At 43.6% G+C, this 18,516-nt stretch overlaps 1 protein-coding gene across 1 annotated transcript in view; it reads left to right on the forward strand.

The window, feature by feature from the left end:
* Positions 1–10,512: 10,512 nt before the first annotated feature.
* PLBD1 (phospholipase B domain containing 1) overlaps positions 10,513–18,516 on the forward strand; it is a 96,295-nt gene continuing 88,291 nt past the window's right edge. The window contains exon 1 of the mRNA XM_033935207.1: positions 10,513–10,787. Within this exon, the coding sequence (XP_033791098.1) occupies positions 10,724–10,787 (64 nt within the window). The 5' untranslated portion in view covers positions 10,513–10,723. The remainder of the gene's footprint in view (positions 10,788–18,516) is intronic.

Below are 18,516 nucleotides of genomic sequence, written 5' to 3' on the forward strand. Positions count from 1 at the left end.
AGTTTTTATGGAATTTGCAGATTGATTTTACAAAGTTTATTTTATTGGGTGATTTTAATATTCCACTTTTACCAACTGAGGTACTGCAGGCAGAAAAGAAACATTTGTTTTTCCAAACTTTGAGATCAGTTGATTTGAAGCAGATTGTTGAAGTGGCCAGTCATGATAATGGGCATGTGTTGGATCTGATTTTTACCCCTGTAGGGAATGAGAGGGTTGTAATTTCCAAGCCAAAAGTTGATCGTGTAATATGGTCTGACCATCGAATGCCCTGTATAGAGATAATTGTTTATTACTAGTGTTTAAGCCCATTACATTCAGCAGATGTCTGTCTGTCTTTCTATTTTTCTGTCTCTCTCCCTTCTCCGTCTATCTTTTTTTCTTTCTTTCTTTTTCTCTCTCAACTTGCCCTATCTATCTTTTTTTTTTTCTTTCTTTATTTCTTTCTCTCTCTCCCTGCCCCGTCTATCTTTATTTCTTTCTTTTTCTCTCTCTTCCGCAGTCTTTCTTTCTTTCTGTCTTTCTTCCTGCCCAGACCCTCACTGAAGCCACTTTCCAGCTGTGCCAGCTAAGGGATCCCTTGCCCTTTCCTCAATCCAGCTGTGGCCAGTTGCCCACATACACCTGCCCAGCTACACAACAGGCAAACGCGTCCCGTCTCCCCTCCGAACCCCGTTCACTCATCCTTGGTGCTGGATCGCCGCCTGATGTTTAAACCTGTTACATTAGCGGATGCTAGAATAGATGTCTGTCTGTCTTTCTTTCTTTTTCTCTCTCTCCCTGCCCCGTCAATCTTTTTTCTTTCTTTCTCTCTCTCTCTCTCTCCCTGCCCTGTCTATCTTTCTTTCTTTTTCTCTCTCTCCCGCTGACTATCTATCTTTCTTTCTCTCTCTCTCTCCCTACCCAGACCCTGTGCCAGCTAAGGGATCCCTTGCCCTTTCCTCAATCCAGCTATGTTTTCCACTTTCCAGTGGCTATCCCATGTCTCTCTTCTCACCAACCCAGGCCCCAACTCCCAATCAGGCATCTTTTTCCTTCCCCACCCAAATATCAGTAACAGCGGCAGCAATGCTGACTCGCCAACCCCACATTCCTTACTCAAAGCAGCAGTGACAGTGCTATATACAAGCTGTTCGTGGCCAGCCCTAACAGGGCCTTTCTTCTACCGCATCCGAAGCTGGTACTGGAGCGAGGGTAATAGATCTTGAAGCAATTACATATGGAAGCCTTGGGTGACCGAATGCTGGGAGGTATAGAAGATACTGAGGTTCAGGATTGTGAAGTATATGAGGTGAAATGGAGAAATTTTGAGAATGTTTTTGAAAAATATATTTTGCATATAATACAAACTTTAATAGTGATTAGGGTTCACCTGTGTTCTTCAAGCATTTTAAGCCAAGTAGCTGATAAAAATTTATCCAGTGTTAACTTTGATGGTTAATAAATCTTTACGTTCTGGTGTTTTCCTAGAAGAATGACCAGTTTTGAAAAAAGAAGGTTTGGACTGTAATCAGATGTACAATTTTAGACTGATTTCTGTATTGGCATTCTTAGCAAGGGTAATTAAAAAGGCAACCTTGCTACAACTGGAAGATTTTATCCAAACAAATGAGTGTTTACATATGAATCAGTTTAGGTGTAGGAAACACTTTTGATATCTACAGTGGATGAATTACAGATATGGGTGGATCAGGGAGAGTGTTTTGGCCTGATCTCATTGGATATTTCATCCGCCTTTGATTTGTTGGATTTTAATTTAATGTTAGTTAAGTTGAGGAAACAGGGTATGTGGCATAGTCTGTTTTGGAATGGTTTAACAGTGGTTCCCAACCCTGTCCTGGAAGACCACCAGGCCAGTCGGGTTTTCAGAATAGCCCTAATGAATATGCATAAGAGAGGTCTGCATATAATGGAGGTGCCAAGCATGCAAATCTGCTCCATACATATTCATTAGGGCTATCCTGAAAACCCAACTGGCCTGGTGGCACCTCCAAGACAGGGTTGGGAAACACTGTTTTAGAACATATCTATTTGGGAGAAAGATGTATGTACGCAGTAGAGGAGTGATCTCACCTTCAGTCCTTGTTAAAAAGGGGGAGGGGGTGCCTCGAGGATTTTCATTATCAGCAACATTGTTTAACATCTATTTGGCCCCCTTGGGAAAATTCTTAGAAGAGATGGGGCATCTTTTCATATGTATGCTGATGATGTCCAGTTTTATTTTCAAATAAGAGTGGGGTGAAAGATAGATTTCTGATTTGAACGGTTATATGAGTAAGAGTAGTACATGGATGAATATGAACGTTCTTGTGCTGAATGTAGCACAGACAGAATTTATGATTGTGGGTAATGTAAATGCAAGATCCAAAGAAAAAAGCAGAGCGAGACCTGGTCTTCGTACCCACTTTAATAGCCACAAATAAAAACCATGCATCAAACAGGCTTGTCAGACATAAGCTTCTGATAAAAAGAGAACGTCTCCAGGTAAATCCGGATGTCTGATAACCTTAGTGCTATCAAAATTGGATTTTTGCAATGACTTGTACCTGGGTATGGCAGCTACTCAGGTACAAGCTTTGCAGGTTGTCCAAAATTTTGTTGCTCTTATGCTGATGGGGGGTGTCACGTTTTGATCATATCACCCCTATGCTGGAGAAATTGCAGTGACTTCCAGTGCAATTTTGTATACATTATAAGATTCTGAAATTGGTTCAGCAAGGCACCATTGGTAAACTTCCCAGATATTTCAATGATATTTTACAAATACTCGTATATAAGCCAGGGCATACATTGAGATCTGAGAAATGCATGTTGGATGTGGGAATAAGAGGAGATGTACATTAAGTAAGTACAGCAAAATCTTCATTTTCAGTAGCTGGTCTGGTATTGTGGAACGGTATTCTTGGAAATTTGTGTTTCTTTGAAAGTGTGCTTGGGTTTAGGAAGTTACTAAAAATGTAATTTTTTGTCCAGGCATTTCACTGATATGAGGACTTTTCGTATTCAGGAAGACTTGTTTATTATGTTGATCTCCAAGATGCTGTGTTTATTTTATTGATGCAAATTATTTTATTTATATATTTTAGTATTTATATACCACTTAAGTGGTTTACATTCAGGTACTTGAGCATTTTCCCTATTTGTCCCAAAGGGCTCACACTCTTTCTAATGTAGCTGAGGCAATGGGGGATTAAGTGACTTGACCAGGGTCACAAGGAGCAGCATAGGATTTGAACCCACAACCTTGGGGTTCTGAGGCTGTAGCTCTAACTACTGTGCCACACACTCCCCGCTTTTTTGTTTTGTAAATGTCTGTTGAATAACTTTGGATGTTTTATTGTAAGCCACCTAGGTTTTCAGCAGATAATAAATATTTTAAATAAAAGCAAGCAGTGGTATGTAATTTTTCAGGGGACCACTGAGTTTGGTGATTATGGCTAGCAAGCCTACTGGGAGGCATAGGAAGTCCCTTTCCTTAGTCGGAGAGGGGGCATATATAAAGGAGGAGGGAGGGAGAAACTCAAGGCTTTCGGTGTTCTTTTCTCCCGCCAAAGTCCTGTGTTCTGAGGGAGACTTTTGTGTTTCCTGGGAAGGGGGAGAGAGTTAAACTGATATTGACTACTTATTTCTCTCGCCAAAGCCCTATGCATTGAGGGAGCCCCCTTTATGGTCCCTGGGAGAAGGGCATAGAATAAAAAGTTACTCTAACCAGAGTACAGGAAGAGAAGGATATACAAGTTGCTTGAACTGTTACGGCATGAACTGTTATGAAATGTCTTTTGAACCTGCTGATTGCCGATATATCTGAAGGAATGTAAATAGTTCTACACTTAACTTGAGTTTGAGTTAAATAAAGAGTTCCAGTTATACCTTGGACTTGGCTGTTTCTTCCAGTGTGAAAGTAGTGCCTGATCCAAGTGGGGTGACTGAGACCAGAATTCATCATCTCCTCCAACCTAAAGGAGTTATTCAGCCTCGGCCTACATCCAAACTCAGTAAGAATTGTGAAATTGTGTGCAAAAAGTGACTGTTTTCAACTTTTTCTGAGTTCTGGTTGTAGGTCCCCAACTCGTTGAGCTGGTCTGAACACATAGGATGCCCGTGTGATGGGGTCAGGGCTACACAAGTTTTATAATAAACATAAACATTTTAATCAGAGAAGAATGTAGGAAATGAATTCTGGAAGTGAACTAAGATGTGGGTTTGGTATGCCTTACAAGATATGGAAGAGGAGGAACAAGAGAATCCAAACAAGTGGAGAGTATAGTATTATAAGAAGAAGCACTCGCCAACAGTCTGGCAATGTAGTGGAGTAATAGAGAGACTATAGGGGTCACTAATTTGGAGATTTCTGAAGGTGTTGATGGAGACTGGATCATACTGAGGGGGAGGGTGATTAGGTGTAAAAGATCAAATGATGGTCAAAAAGGGGAAAAACTGAAGTTAGAGATGTTTGAGAGACAGCAGTTAGAAGAAAGGATTAGATAAAGATACAGCCATAGGAAGAAGCAGTAGAGCACAATCAGAGCTCAAAGGAAAAAGCTAATGTAAGAAGATTTCAGGTATAAGGGTAGGGTTACCAAATTTTCCTTTGGAAAAATCTGGACCCATGGCCATGCCCCCAGGCCTGCCCAGTTCTGCCCGCATCATGCCTCCCAGCCCCACCCCCTTAACCCATTCGTGCGTCGGGACAGCATCCGTGCATGCGCGAATGCGACGTGATTACATCACATGTGCACGTGATGTCCCATGTTGCATTTGCACGTTCATGGATGCCGTCCTGACGTCGAAAGCTTTTCAAAACCTGGACAAAGTGCCGGGTTTTGAAAAGCTGTCCGGACCCCTGGACTTGTCCTCAAAAGGAGGACATGTCCAGGGAAATTCAGACATCTGGTAACCCTAGATAAGGGTCAGTTGAAATCCTCAGGAATGAGGGAAGAAAATACAGTAGAAGGAAGCAGAAAAGCCAAGAGGCAAAGTCAGTGAGAAAGAAGGAGGGGGAAAAGTGGGATTAAGGTGAAAGAAGGGGCTGAAATCTACAGAAGGGGGAAAATAGCAGTCCTACACCACTACTACAACCACTGTGACCTATGGGAGAAAAAGGTAACTGTCAGGAAATAAACAAGGAACTGATGCAGAATTCTCAGCGCAAAGCCAAGCCTCAGTTAAGGTGATAAATTATAGCCTAAGAGAGATGTTGAGGTAATGATTGTAGGCAAGCTTGTCAGGAAATAAGCAGCATTCCACAGAGCATGAGAAAGGGAGAAAAAAGGATGATAGGAGTAAGACTGGAGGGGTAACAGCTTCGGGTGACTGATGGGGCTTAGCGGTCGCGTCTATTTGAAATGTAGACCAGCATTTTGCTGGCCTACATTTCAGGTGCCTATCGTGGCCCTAGAAAGACACCTAGGTCTGCCCAAGCTCACTGAAGGCCACTTCTGGTTGAAACTATGTTCATGCCTAGCCTTGGGCGAGCTTAGGCAGCTCTATGCATCTCCCTAGGCTCGCAAAAATGCCTTGGGTGTTTTAAAAAAAAAAATGCCTTGGGTGTTTAAAAAATAAAAACAAAAAAACTATGTGTCCCGATTGGCTGGTTAGACAGTGGTAGGATGCTGATTATAGAATTTGCCCCTTAATGTATACCTGTACTTTATACTTTTTACATTTCCTATATCCAGCCGCCAACATTGAATTTTCAGTCTACTTTGCCCAGCTGAGACATAGCCAGCTAAGTCTCAATGGCCAAAGCTATACCACCCTTCTAGGCAGTTGTCTTTGGCCACCAAACTTAGCTGCTGAATATTGGATGTAGCCAGTCACCAGCCAATGCGCTAAGCCGGATATTCAGATTGAGATAGACGGCTGTACCCTGCTGCTATCAGTGGGTAGCCAGCTATGTGTTATTTAGCAGGCCAGAAGCCTTTCCCAGCCGTCTAAACAGTGCTGAGCATCTGCCCCTGGGTGTCTGGCAGATGAAATTTAATGTAGGCAAAAGCAAAGTGTTGCATATTGGGAAGAATTATCTAATCTAATCTAGGAATCAGCAGCCAATAAAAAGATCCAGGTTTTATCTTGGACAACACATTGAAATCTTCTGCTCACAGTGGCCAAATACAAATTGAATCCTAGTATTTATTAGGAAACAGATAGAAAACAAAAGACTAAAAATCACAATGCCTTTGTATTGCTCTTTGGTGTGACCTCAGTTTGAGTATTGTATGCAATTCTGATTGCTGTATCTCAAAAAAAGACATAGCAAAATTAGAAAAGGTTCAAAGGGGATGAAACTCCTCTCATATGAGGAAAGGCTTAAAAGGTTAGGACTCTAGCTTGGAAAAGAGACCTGAGGAGGAAAATGATAGCTGTCTATAAAATCCTGAGTGGAGTAGAATGGGTAAATGTGAATTGATTATTTACTCTTTCAAAAAGTATAAAAACCAGGGGAGACTCCCCAAAATCACATGTTAATACTTTTAAAATGAATAGGAGAAAATATTTATGAATGCTTTTATGTGACATATGTACATGAGATCAGAAATGTTACAAGGTGGGAATAGAGGCTTTGTGATGGTATTTGGCTGCTCTGAAAATATTGGGGAATTAGTTGATTGTTGATGTTTTTATATTAGGGAGATTTATGTAAGCATTGGCTTTATTTTTATGTATGTTATTATGCAAACTGCCTAGGTTTTTAGGCATTATAATATTTTTTTAAATAAATATTTTTTCACTCAGTGAATAGTTAAGCTCTGGAACTCATTTCTGGAGGATGTGGTAACATCAACTAGCATATCTGGATTAAAAAAAGGTGTGGACAAGTTCCTGGAAGAAAAGACCATAATCTGCTATCAAAGTAGACATGAGAAAATCCTTGGAATCGTAGCATGGAATCTTCTTACTCTTTAGGATTCTGTCAGGCACTTTTGACCTGGTTTTGCCCATTGTTTCCTTTTCAATGACGTTTTTAGTTAATAAATGACTTTACATTCCTTCTTAACCTTATATCTTCTTATTTGTACTTTACTCCCTTCCTTTTGTTGTAATCCTGAAATATAGAATTTGATACAGAATGTAACCCTTTAAATACAGTGGTGCCTCGCATAAAGAACGCCTCGCACAGCGAACGCTGCACACAACGAACTTCATTTCATGATTCATACAACGAACTTCGTTTCACACAACGAAGTCGCCCGAGCTTACACGATTGCTGACGATGTATTGCATCCTTCCGCGCAGGCACTGCAGGCAGTCGTTAGTCACTGCGCTTAACTTAAGCACGTATCACGGCAATCATTCTTCATTACGAATTAAATCACGCACGCACGCACGTATCACGGCAGTCGTCCTTTTAAGATAAACTCAATATTTTTTATATATCATGGCTTCTAAAAAAAGCAGGAAGGTGATTTCTGTTGAAATGAAACGGGAAATAATTAGGAGTGAATGTGGGGTAAAACAGTGTGACCTCGTCAAAGAGTTTGGCCTCAGCAAGACCACCATTTTCACCATTTTGACAAATTTATCTTTTTTTATGTCATCTTAGCATATTTTTTTGATATAAACTTTTTTATTCACCAACATGAATGATATACACAGAACCGAGAGAACACAATTATTTTCACAGTACAATGCCTCAATACGGAATATCATGGTAGCACCCAACTAGAAATCCCAGATAACAGTGAGAGTCCAGGCCTGTACTCTGATAGCCTGGAGCCCTCCAAAGCTGCAGAACGAATAATTTTTTTTAACATGTATTGTTATGGGAAAACGCGTTTCACATAACGAACTTTTCGCATAACAAACTTGCTCCTGGAACGAATTAAGTTCGTTGTGTGAGGCACCACTGTATATATTTCCTAGTGTTTATGATTGTAAGTTTTTGTAATTATGTAATATTATTTGTCTATGTAATAATTATCCCAAGTTTTTATTTATTCATTTATGTTTGTATATCGCCTAGAATGTAGATTAGGCGATTAATCAAATTGCATAATAAACTTGATAAACTTGTTGGAAGCAGGATACTGGATTAGATGGCTCATGGGTCTGACCCGGTATGGTTATTTTTATGTTATTATATAACATAATTATATAATCATTTGGCCTTGATGATGATCTTTCAGTACGTTTTCTGATCCTTATGACATTGGCATCTATCCCTGGGGTGGTGTACTTACCTCCTTGCCTATTTCTAACACTGTTCCTTCTTTCCCAGTTTTCTGTTTAATATATATTTTCTTTCTATCTAGATTCTCTGAGAATAGTGTCTCCAAATGGTTTCTTATGCACATACTGTACTTTGACAGGATTTAATTTCACTCTTCATCCATAGTATAACAGGGTACAATCTTAATCTCTCAGGTTTATTGCTAGTGCTTTTCTTGATACTGTGCCCACCTCTGCTAATGTCCCTTATCTTTACTGATTAATATATAAAGAAGCTATTAACAAAAACAATTTTGAAAAATGTATCTTTCATTATACCAGTATCTCCTATTAAATATAGACATACAAATATAAAATCTCATCACTTTCACTTTTCATACTCACTTTCACCCACCCTGAAGCTCCCCTTGAATCCCCCCCCCCCCCCCGATCAAAGTCCTCTGAGCCACCTTGCACTTGGGGAGTAGAAATCCAAGAAATCTGTACCCTGCATTCATCTCCCCACATTCATCATCATCACTCTGTGTACCACCTATCTCCACCCTGTGTCCAGCATCTCCCTTCTCTGTTTCTATTCTGCTCTATGTCTAGCATTTTCCCTGTGTTCATATACCCCACCCTGTGTCCCTATACCACCTGCATGCAGCATTGCCACTTTGTTTTCTTGTCCCTATGCTCCCCTCCATTCTCATCATCTCCTCTCTGTTTTTGTATACCTCCCTGTGTCCAGCTTCTCCCCTATCTTCCTTCCCTACACCAGTCTCTCCCTCTCTCTTTCTATCCTCACTGTGTTTCACTCACTCTTCCTTCATTCCCTTGATTTGGCATCTCTGTTTCTCTTCCCTTCTTTCCTCCTCACTTCATGTCCTCTCCCCTTCCCTCCAGCACCCCCATGCGGTCCAGCTCCTCTCTCCATTCCCCTCCAGTTCTAGCCCCCAGCTCTCTCCATTCGCTTCAGCCCCCTTCCATGTGTCCAGGGCATCTCTTTCTTCCCTCCAACTCCAGCCACCCCCCCCCCCATGGATCTAGCACGATCCCTTCTCTCCAGCCCCAGCTAGTCAGCCAGCCTCCCTCCATTAGGTCTACCATCCTATCTCCCTTCCCCTCCAGCTCCTAGACCAGGGTCTAGTGCAGGGGTGGGCAACTCCAGTCCATAAAAGCCGGAATCCAGTTGGGTTTTCAGGATTTCCCCAATGAATATGCATTGAAAACAGTGCATGCAAATAGATCTCATGCATATTCATTGGGGAAATCCTGAAAACCTGACTGGATTACGGCCCTCGAAGACCAGAGTGCCTCTCTCCCTTTCCTCCAGCTCCCCATGGGTCTCTCTCCCTTCCCTCCAGCTTCAGCCATCCAACCACTCCCCCCCCCACGGGTTCAGCACCTTCTCTCCTTTCTTTCCCTCCAGCCCACCTATGAGCATCCGAGCTGTTACCGCCATGGCTAAAAACGCTAGTGCGGCTTTGTAAAGGAACAACCCCCCCATTTACAGAACCTTAATGAAGTTTTTAGGGGGATAATTGCTTTTTCTTATTTTCTTATTGTATGCTTTTCTCCTTTTTCTGTAAGAAATTTCTACAGTATAATTCTATAATAATTATTAAAAAAAAAATAAAAAATTTTTAAGGTAATAAGATGAAGGCACAAACTCTTTTAACCTGTTCTGATTAGTTGAGAACTTACCACAGACAAGGCTGCGTAGAAGATAGGCACAAGAAAGGGCACAGCCAAAAAAAGGTAGGAACAGCAGAGATAACTTCATGCATTTATTATGCTGAATTTATCCCAGTGTTAATCCAAAAGAAAAGAGAACTGCAGAAGAATGTACAAAGATGCAGGCTCAATTTATGAAACCAAAAACATGAATGCGGTTTGTTTTACACAGGTATTGTGATTGGCTTAAAGTTTCTGGATACAAAAAGCAAGAGGTCTGGAATCTGGATAAGACCAGCAGGAGACAACTAAAATGATAATGGTGAACATTAAGCATAAAAAAACACAACAGAAAGATCAAATACACGCCAAGAAAGGCAAGAGCGATCTGAAGCAGAGTCACGCCTAGGCAGTCAAACTTGCCCTACAGGAGATTCCCGCTCTTTCCCAACATTTAATCTCGGAATAGTTTGTGACGGCCGTAGAACAACAATGGGGCAGGCCCGGAGAGAGAACTGAGCAGGTGACCCCGCCTCCCCTTGTCCTCGGACAAACCCCACTGGCGGGGAGGAGGAGATTGACACATAGGTTCCACCTCCCCCGTCCCTGGGACAAATTTCGCCGCACGTGGGGGGAGAAATGTGAGCCGGGCGGTCTCGTCGCCTCTGTCTGGGACAAGCTAGAGGGGGAGGGGAGAAGACTGAGTCTTCCCCATCCGGAGAACAAACTGTACAGCGGGAGGGGAGACCGAGCTCGATTCTGCCTCTCTCTATTTTGGGAGGGGGAGGAGACATGAGCGGTGGTGGCCTCCCTCTTCGGTCCTGGGACAATAAATTTCGTCGGGGAAAGTCTCAAGGCGGCGTATTGCTCTGCAGGGATCGGCGGTGGCAGCAGCAGTATGATTTCGTACTGGGCGCTGAGGTTCTGCTCCTTGCTCTTGTGCGCTGCGGGGGCGTTGGCAGGTGAGGTGGGGGGACGTCAGGGGGTTAGTATTTCAGGGTGCCCCCCTTTTACAGGTAATCCGCACAATACCCCATGGGATGGGTACTTCCCTCCCTTGCCGGATGAGAAAGCCGTGTCCTGCCAAACATAGGTAAGAGGGTTCTGCATTTAGTTCGTGGCAAGTAGAGCAGATGTTTCCTATTCCCATACAAATGGGTGCCAGGCATGGCCCCTAGAGCACACCTTTGTGCAGCACACTTAAATCCATGCTAATGAAGAAATTATTTAACAGAGCTGCAGGAAAGTGTACTGAACTTCGGGACTTGTTTAAACGAGGTTCAAAGAGGCATACAAGATTAGTTTGTTCTGCAGCCAAAAGATGAGACCTGCAACTTTTTTTTCTGGGCTCTCTAAAGAGCATGGGTAAAATAGTACAGGCAGTCCTCCAGTTACAGACACCCGACTTAAGAACCCAGCCGCAGCTTCAGTTGATTTCACTGAGCAATATTTCCAGTGGCATAGTGACTCCTACTACACTTCTCCTGTAGCAGATGTAGGAATGATACATGGCCACATTAAGAACTGGTTGTGCATGCTGAACCTACTGGTAGCTTGTCAGCTGGGAGCAGAGGTAAGCATCAAGAATCTGAAAATCTACAGGTTCTGAGTTACATACAAATCCGACTTAAGAACAGCTTGAAAAACATAACTCGTTATTAACCTGGGGACTGCCTGTACTCATACAACTGAGGGGAAGGGGTGCTGAAAGGAAGAGCAATGTGCTGTACTGTTGAGAGTTAAAGTAGTGTATTTGAGCATGAGGAGTTGCATGCACATTGTGCTGGAATGCTGTTCTACACATAAATATTGGTATGGCAATTTTTTAAAATATTTATAGAGTATTATTCCAGCATGTGCACAGATTATGGCCTGTTAGCAATGATAACCAGTCAGTACTGCTGAATAAATGCAGCTGAATATCGGTGACAAATTTTCTCAGTGGGGTTTACCTGGGTGCCCCTCTTGCCAGGTTAAACCTTTTTGCATATAGACCCCTAGATTTTTGTCTGAAGTAGGCTTGCATCTGGCTTGTTCTTGTACAAGTAGCCTTTTTAACTAGTAGTTTCACCTTCATATTTTACCACTGACTTGTACTATTTTAGCACAGGTCCCATTTTATGTTGCAAGATCTACTTTTGTTCCTTTTTCATCTTCCCCTTTCTGATGTTGTGGTATTTTTTATTTTTTTATATCATGAGTACAATGCTTTCTCCACTAGATTGGGTGTGTCTTGTCTTTTCTATAGCAAACTTGCATCATGAATTTGGCTTCAGGAACTCATAAGAACATAAGACTAGCCTTACTGGGTTAGACCAATGGTCCATCAAGCCCAGTAGCCTGTTCACACCGTGGCCAATCCATGTCACTAGTACCTGGCCAAAACCCAAAGAGTAGTAACATTCCATGCTACCAATCCAGGAAAAATAGTGGCTTCCCCCATAGCTTTCTCAATAAGACTATGAACTTTTCCTCCAGGAAATTGTCCAAACCTTTCTTAAAACCAGCTACGCCAGTGGTTTCAAACTCGCGGCCCGGGAGCCACATGTGCCAGGTACTATTTTGAGGCCCTCCGTATGTTTATCATAATCACAAAAGTAAAATAAAACAGTTTCTTGATCATATGTCTCTTTAGCTATAAATGACAATATTATTATTAAGACTTGGCCAAAAGGAAAGATTTATAAACTATATAAAGAGTTTTACCTCATGCAAAATTGTCATTTCTTTAATAAGCCATTAACTATTTTTCCTGAGGCCCTCCAACTAGCTACAAATCCAAAATGTGGCCCTGCAAAGGGTTGGAGTTGAGACCACTGAGCTACGCTATCTGCTCTTACCACAATGCGCTCCAGACCTTAACTATTCCCTGAGTGAAAAAATATTTTTCACACTTTGCCAGCAACTAACTAAAAAGTTAACCACACCTAGTTGTTAAAAAGTTAACCACACCTAGTTGTTAAGTGAATAATTTTAGAGATGCTGGTGATGTTTGCCAGCTGGCCTAGTTTTCTTTTCTGTAGGTGGCTGATGGAGGTTAAAAATCTGGAGCTGTCCCTTCTATGATTTACACTTCGATTTTTTATACCATTCTCCCAGGGGAGCTCAGAACGGTTTACATGCATTTATTCAGTTAGTCAAGCAGTTTTCACTCTGTCCCTCCGGGCTCACAATCTATTTAATGTACATGGGGCAATGGGGGGGGGGGGGATTAAGTGACTTGCCTAGGGTCACAGATTTTGTCAGTGAGAAATTTGGTGCAGTTTTGTGATATGGAATTGAATGATAAGCAAATTCATGTAAACTTACTGGTTAACCTCATAGAAACATAGAAATAGACGGCAGATAAGGACCACGGCCCATCCAGTCTGCCCACCCTAATGACCCTCCCCTACCTTTACCTTGTGAATAGATCCCATGAACCTCAAGAAACTTTTACCCTTTCTAGAATATACACAGAGCATGTCAAACTCTAAGGCTGACACGGGCTAAATAAACAAGGTTTAAGTTTATGTGGGCCACTGAAGAAGCTCCATCTGTAGCTACAGAAGTTAGTTTTGACAAAGATAAATTGTTTATCCCAGGACAAGCAGGCGGTATTCTCACATATGGGTGACGTCATCCGATGGAGCCCAGATGTGGACGCCTCACAAGCAGACTTGCTTGAAGAAACTCGAAGTTTCGAGTCGCCTGCACTGCGCATGCACGAGTGCCCTCCTGCCCAGCACAGGGCACGTCTCCTCAGTTCTTAGGTTTCCGCAGAGCTGAGAAGTCTGTCTTTGACTCTCTGCGTTCAACTTCGTTCACTTTTTGCCTTTTCTCAACCGCGGTTGCTGTTTTTTTCTTCACGAATCGCTGTTTTATTTTGTTTCTTTTCTTTTAATTTAAAAAAAAAAAAAAAAATTGTCTTCTTCCGTTCGTTTTCCGGGACGGGCTGCTCAGCCGCAGCTCGTGAGCTTCGACTTTGCGGCGGCTATTTTTCTGCCTTTGTCCCGGCCTGCTACAGGCTTTAAGAGGTGTAGCAAGTGTCAGCGCGCGATCTCTCTCGCGGATCCTCACAGACGCTGCCTCAAGTGCCTTGGGCCAAAACATCATCTTAGGCCGTGCCTGCCTTGCCAAACACTTCAGCCTCATGCTTTTAAGCGTCGTTGCATTCTGGTGGACAAGCTTTTCGAGATGGAGTCTCCTACTGATCCCTCTACTTCGAAGGCGTTTTCGGCCTCGACTTCCATCGAGGTTCCTTCTGCGCCTCCTGCTTCCACCTTGAGCCTCATCAGACCTTCATCGTTTGCAGCGGCTCTTGCTTCGACGTCATCTGCTGTATCTTCTCCTGTTTCCTCAGGTCAGATAGCTCAGCAGTCAGTTCCACCGGTGGTGATTAACGTGTCCAAGACTACTAAGTCGAAGCACACTCACACTACCTCGAAGAAACCTCCAGCCAAGGCAGGTGGTCCGGTTTCAGACACGGATCCATCCTTGCTGGCTTCTTTCCAAACCATATTAGAGAAGCAGCTTCCTCTTATCCTGCCTGGGCATTTAGCAGACTCCTGCAAGGTCGAGCCGCTTCCTATGTCCCAGGCAGAGCTTCCACACTCTTTGCAGGGAGCAGAGTCTCTGCGAGTGTCTGGTCTGCCTTCCAAGCACGAACAGTAAGGAGCAGATTCTTTGCGAGTGCATCAACGAGAATCCTCACACTCTAAGCAAGGAGCAGAGTCTTTGTGAGTGCATTGAGGTTCCTCCTCCAAGCCTCTGGAGCTTCGATCTACAGCCTCTAGTCCTATTCATACATCGGCATCGGCTGCTTATGTCTCCGAGGCGAAATCTCCTTGATCCTTGAGATCTGGTTCCAGACAGTTCTCACCACCGTTTGAGGCCTTCATCGAGGCATTCTTCCAGGCATTGTTCTTCGTAGGATAAACCATCTTCCTCAAAGCCTCGCTCTACTCCAACCTTGACCAGACTGCCGACTCCTCATTCAAGGTCTCCGATGCCGGACCTCGAGGATATTCCGGTCTCGATTGCCTCGTCCAAGTCACCAGGTTCCTTTGATGCTTTTTTCCATGCCAAAGCTTCTTCGACACAAGCTGCCTTGATGTCCTCGAGTCCTTCTCGAGGCAAAGCATTGCCAGATCAGCTATCTTTCTCATCTTTTCTGCGACAGATGGCTGTAGACTTGGATGTCAAATTGGATACTGGCTCCAAATATTCTAAGGAATATCTAGAAGTCATGCGTCTTCCTCAACCTCCGGCAGAGTGTCTCAAGCTCCCACTTCATAAGCTTTTGAACCAGACTTTTGCTCAATGCATGGAGTCTCCCTTTTCCATACCAGCAGTTCCAGGAAAATTGGACTCGAGGTATAAGACTGTGCATCGCAAAGGGTTTGACAACTCAGTTATCTCATCAATCCCTGCTTGTTGAATCCTCCTTGAAGAGATCCCATCCTTCCAAGGTTTATGACACAGTTCCCCCTGGAAGGGAAGGGAAAACTATGGACAAATTTGGACATCGCATCTACCAGAATGCTATGTCCTCTAAAGTCCTCAATTATAATTTCTATTTCATCACTTATTTTGAATTTCTTCTTTCTCTTCTACTGAAGTTTTTGGTTTATATGGATAGCCACATGCATTTTGAGTTTCAAGAAGTCATTGCTTCTTTCTCTTAGTTACGTCTCCATCTCCTGCAATCATCTTATGATGCCTTTGAGTTATCTGCCTGTGCGGCTGCTTGCTCTGTGGCTATGCGTCATCTTGCCTGGCTTCGTACCATTGACATGGACTCTAACTTTCAAGACCACTTAGCTAACCTTCCTTGTCAAGGCAACGACCTCTTTGATGAATCCATCGAGGCAGCCACCAAAAAATTATCTGACCATGAAAAATCATTTGCTTCAATCGTCAGACCTGTACCAAAGCCAGCTCCTGCCAAGCCAGCACACCGTGCTGTTATCTATCAAAGGCGTTTTGCTCCAAAGCCGCCTCCTTATACTTGCCCTCCTCTGAAAAAACAGTCACCTCAGAAGCAATAGAAATCCCAACCTTCTGCTGCACCTAAGGTTTCTCAGCCTTTTTGACTGTTTAAAACAGAGCATAACCTCCACCGTTCTGTCTCTGTCTCTTTTTTCCCCCTATAGGAGGTCGTCTCCATCATTTTTACAACAGATGGACCATAATTACATCAGACCTCTGGGTACTTATCATCATCAGAGAAGGATACTCCCTTCATTTCACTCAGGTTCCTCCAGACCTTCCTCCAAGAGAGTATCCTTCCAATCCATCTCAGACCGCCCTTCTTCTTCAGGAAGCTCAAGCTCTGCTTCATCTCCATGCCATTGAACCAGTTCCCTTGGAACAGCATACCAGGGTTTTTACTCCCGTTACTTCCTTGTTCCGAAGAAGACGGGCGATCTGCGACCCATTCTGGATCTCAGGGCTCTCAAGAAATTTCTAGTCAAAGAAAAGTTTCGCATGTTGTCCCTGACATCTCTTTATCCCCTTCTCGAGCAGAACGACTGCTTATGCTCTCTGGATCTCAAGGAGGCCTACACTCATATTCCCATTCATCCGGCCTCCCGTCAATACCTCAGATTTCGGGTGGGGAATCTGCATTATCAATACAGAGTTTGGCCTGGCCTCGTCTCCCAGAGTGTTCACCAAGTGCCTGGTAGTGGTAGCAGCAGTTCTAAGAAATCATGGTCTTCAGGAATTTCCTTACCTAGACGACTGGCTCATCAAAGATTCCACATCTCAAGGGGTTATTGTAGTGACCCAACGGACTACTTGGTTCCTATAAAGTTTGGGATTCGAAATCAACTTTCCCAAATCTCAACTTCAGCCCTCACAGAATCTACAATTCATTGGAGCTGTTCTGGACACTGTCCAACTCAGAGCATTTCTCCCGCAACAACGTCTAGAAGCTCTTTTTCAACTCTGTCACACAGTGTCTTCCCGCTCTTCCATCTCAGTGAGACACATGATGGTGCTTCTGGGTCGCATGGCCTCCACAGTACACGTGACTCATTTTGCCAGACTTCACCTCAGACTTCCTCAGTGGACCCTGGCATCTCAATGGACATAGGTTTGCGATCCTCTTTCTTGACACATCAGTCACTCCTTCTTTGAAGCAGTCTCTCCATTGGTGGATGCTCTCTTCCAATCTTTCCAGGGGCTTGCTTTTTCAAACGCCCCCTCATCAGAAGGTCCTCACGACAGATTCTTCGACCTATGCTTGGGGCGCTCATCTCGATGGTCTCCATACTCAATGCCTCTGGACCAGTACGGATCGTCAGTGTCATATCAATCAGTTGGAACTCAGAGCGATTCTCAAAGCTCTCCATGCTTTTCAACATCTCCTTCACGACACAGTAGTCCTCATTCGCACGGACAACCAAGTCGCCATGTATTATGTCAACAAACGGAGGGACAGGGTCTGCCTCACTTTGTCAAGAAGCTCTGGAGGTTTGGGACTGGGTGATCCATCACAACACCTTCCTCAAAGCTGTCTACATTCAAGGGGCTCAGAATTGCTTGGTGGACAACTTGAGTCGTCTCCTGCAACCTCACGAATGGACTCTCCATTCCTCCCCTCTTCATCACATTTTCTCACAGTGGGAAACGCCTCAACTAGATCTTTTTGCAGCTCCTCACAACCACAAACTGCCTCAGTTCTGCTCCAGGATATACTCTCCTCACCGCCTCGAGGCAGATTCTTTTCTTCTGGAATGGACGAATCTTTTCCTCTACGCATTTACTTCATTCCCTCTCATTCTCAAAACTCTGGTCAAATTAAAGAACGATCATGCCACCATGATTCTAATCACTCCTCGGTGGCTGAGACAACCATGGTACTCCCTTCTACTTCAACTCAGCAGCAGGGAGCCATACCTTCTACCAGTTTGTCCTTCTCTGCTTACACAGAGTCAAGGATCTCTGCTTCATCCCAACCTGCAGTCTCTACACCTGACAGCTTGGTACCTCTCAACATAACTCCTCTTCAGTTTTCTCAATCTGTTAGCGATGTCTTAGAAGCTTCTAGGAAGCCTACCACTAGACAATGCTATCACCAAAAATGGATTAGATTTTCTACATGGTGTTTTTCTCATCATAAGGAGCCTCAGCATTCCTCCTTATCTTCTGTTTTGGACTACCTTTTGCACTTATCCGATTCTGGCCTCAAGTCTACATCTATACGAGTCCATCTCGGTGCAATTGCTGCTTTTCATCAGCCTATTGAAGGGAAACCCGGTGGTTTCCAGATTCATGAAAGGACTTTTCAATGTCAAACCTCTTTCAGACCACCTCCTGTGGTTTGGGACCTCAATGTTGTCCTTTCTCAACTCATGAAGCCTCCATTTGAACCAATTGATAAGTCTCATCTGAAGTATCTCACTTGGAAAGTGGTCTTTATCCCAGGACAAGCAGGCAGCATATTCTTGACTGATGGGTGACGGCACCGACGGAGCCCCGGTACGGACAATTTTAGAGTGATTGCACTCTAAGAACTTGGAAAGTTCTAGTAGGCCGCACCGCGCACGAGCGAGTGCCTTCCCGCTCGATGGAGGCGCGCGGTCCCCAGTTTCTTAGTTTCCGCGGAGCTAAGAAGACGTGTCTCTTTCAACGGCTGTTGAAAGGTTTTTCTGGTATCGCCTTCCCGCTCGCGTAAACCTCTGAGGGAATAATATTTCCTTCATT

Source organism: Geotrypetes seraphini, chromosome 2 (assembly GCF_902459505.1).
Source record: "Geotrypetes seraphini chromosome 2, aGeoSer1.1, whole genome shotgun sequence".
NCBI lineage: Eukaryota > Metazoa > Chordata > Amphibia > Gymnophiona > Dermophiidae > Geotrypetes > Geotrypetes seraphini.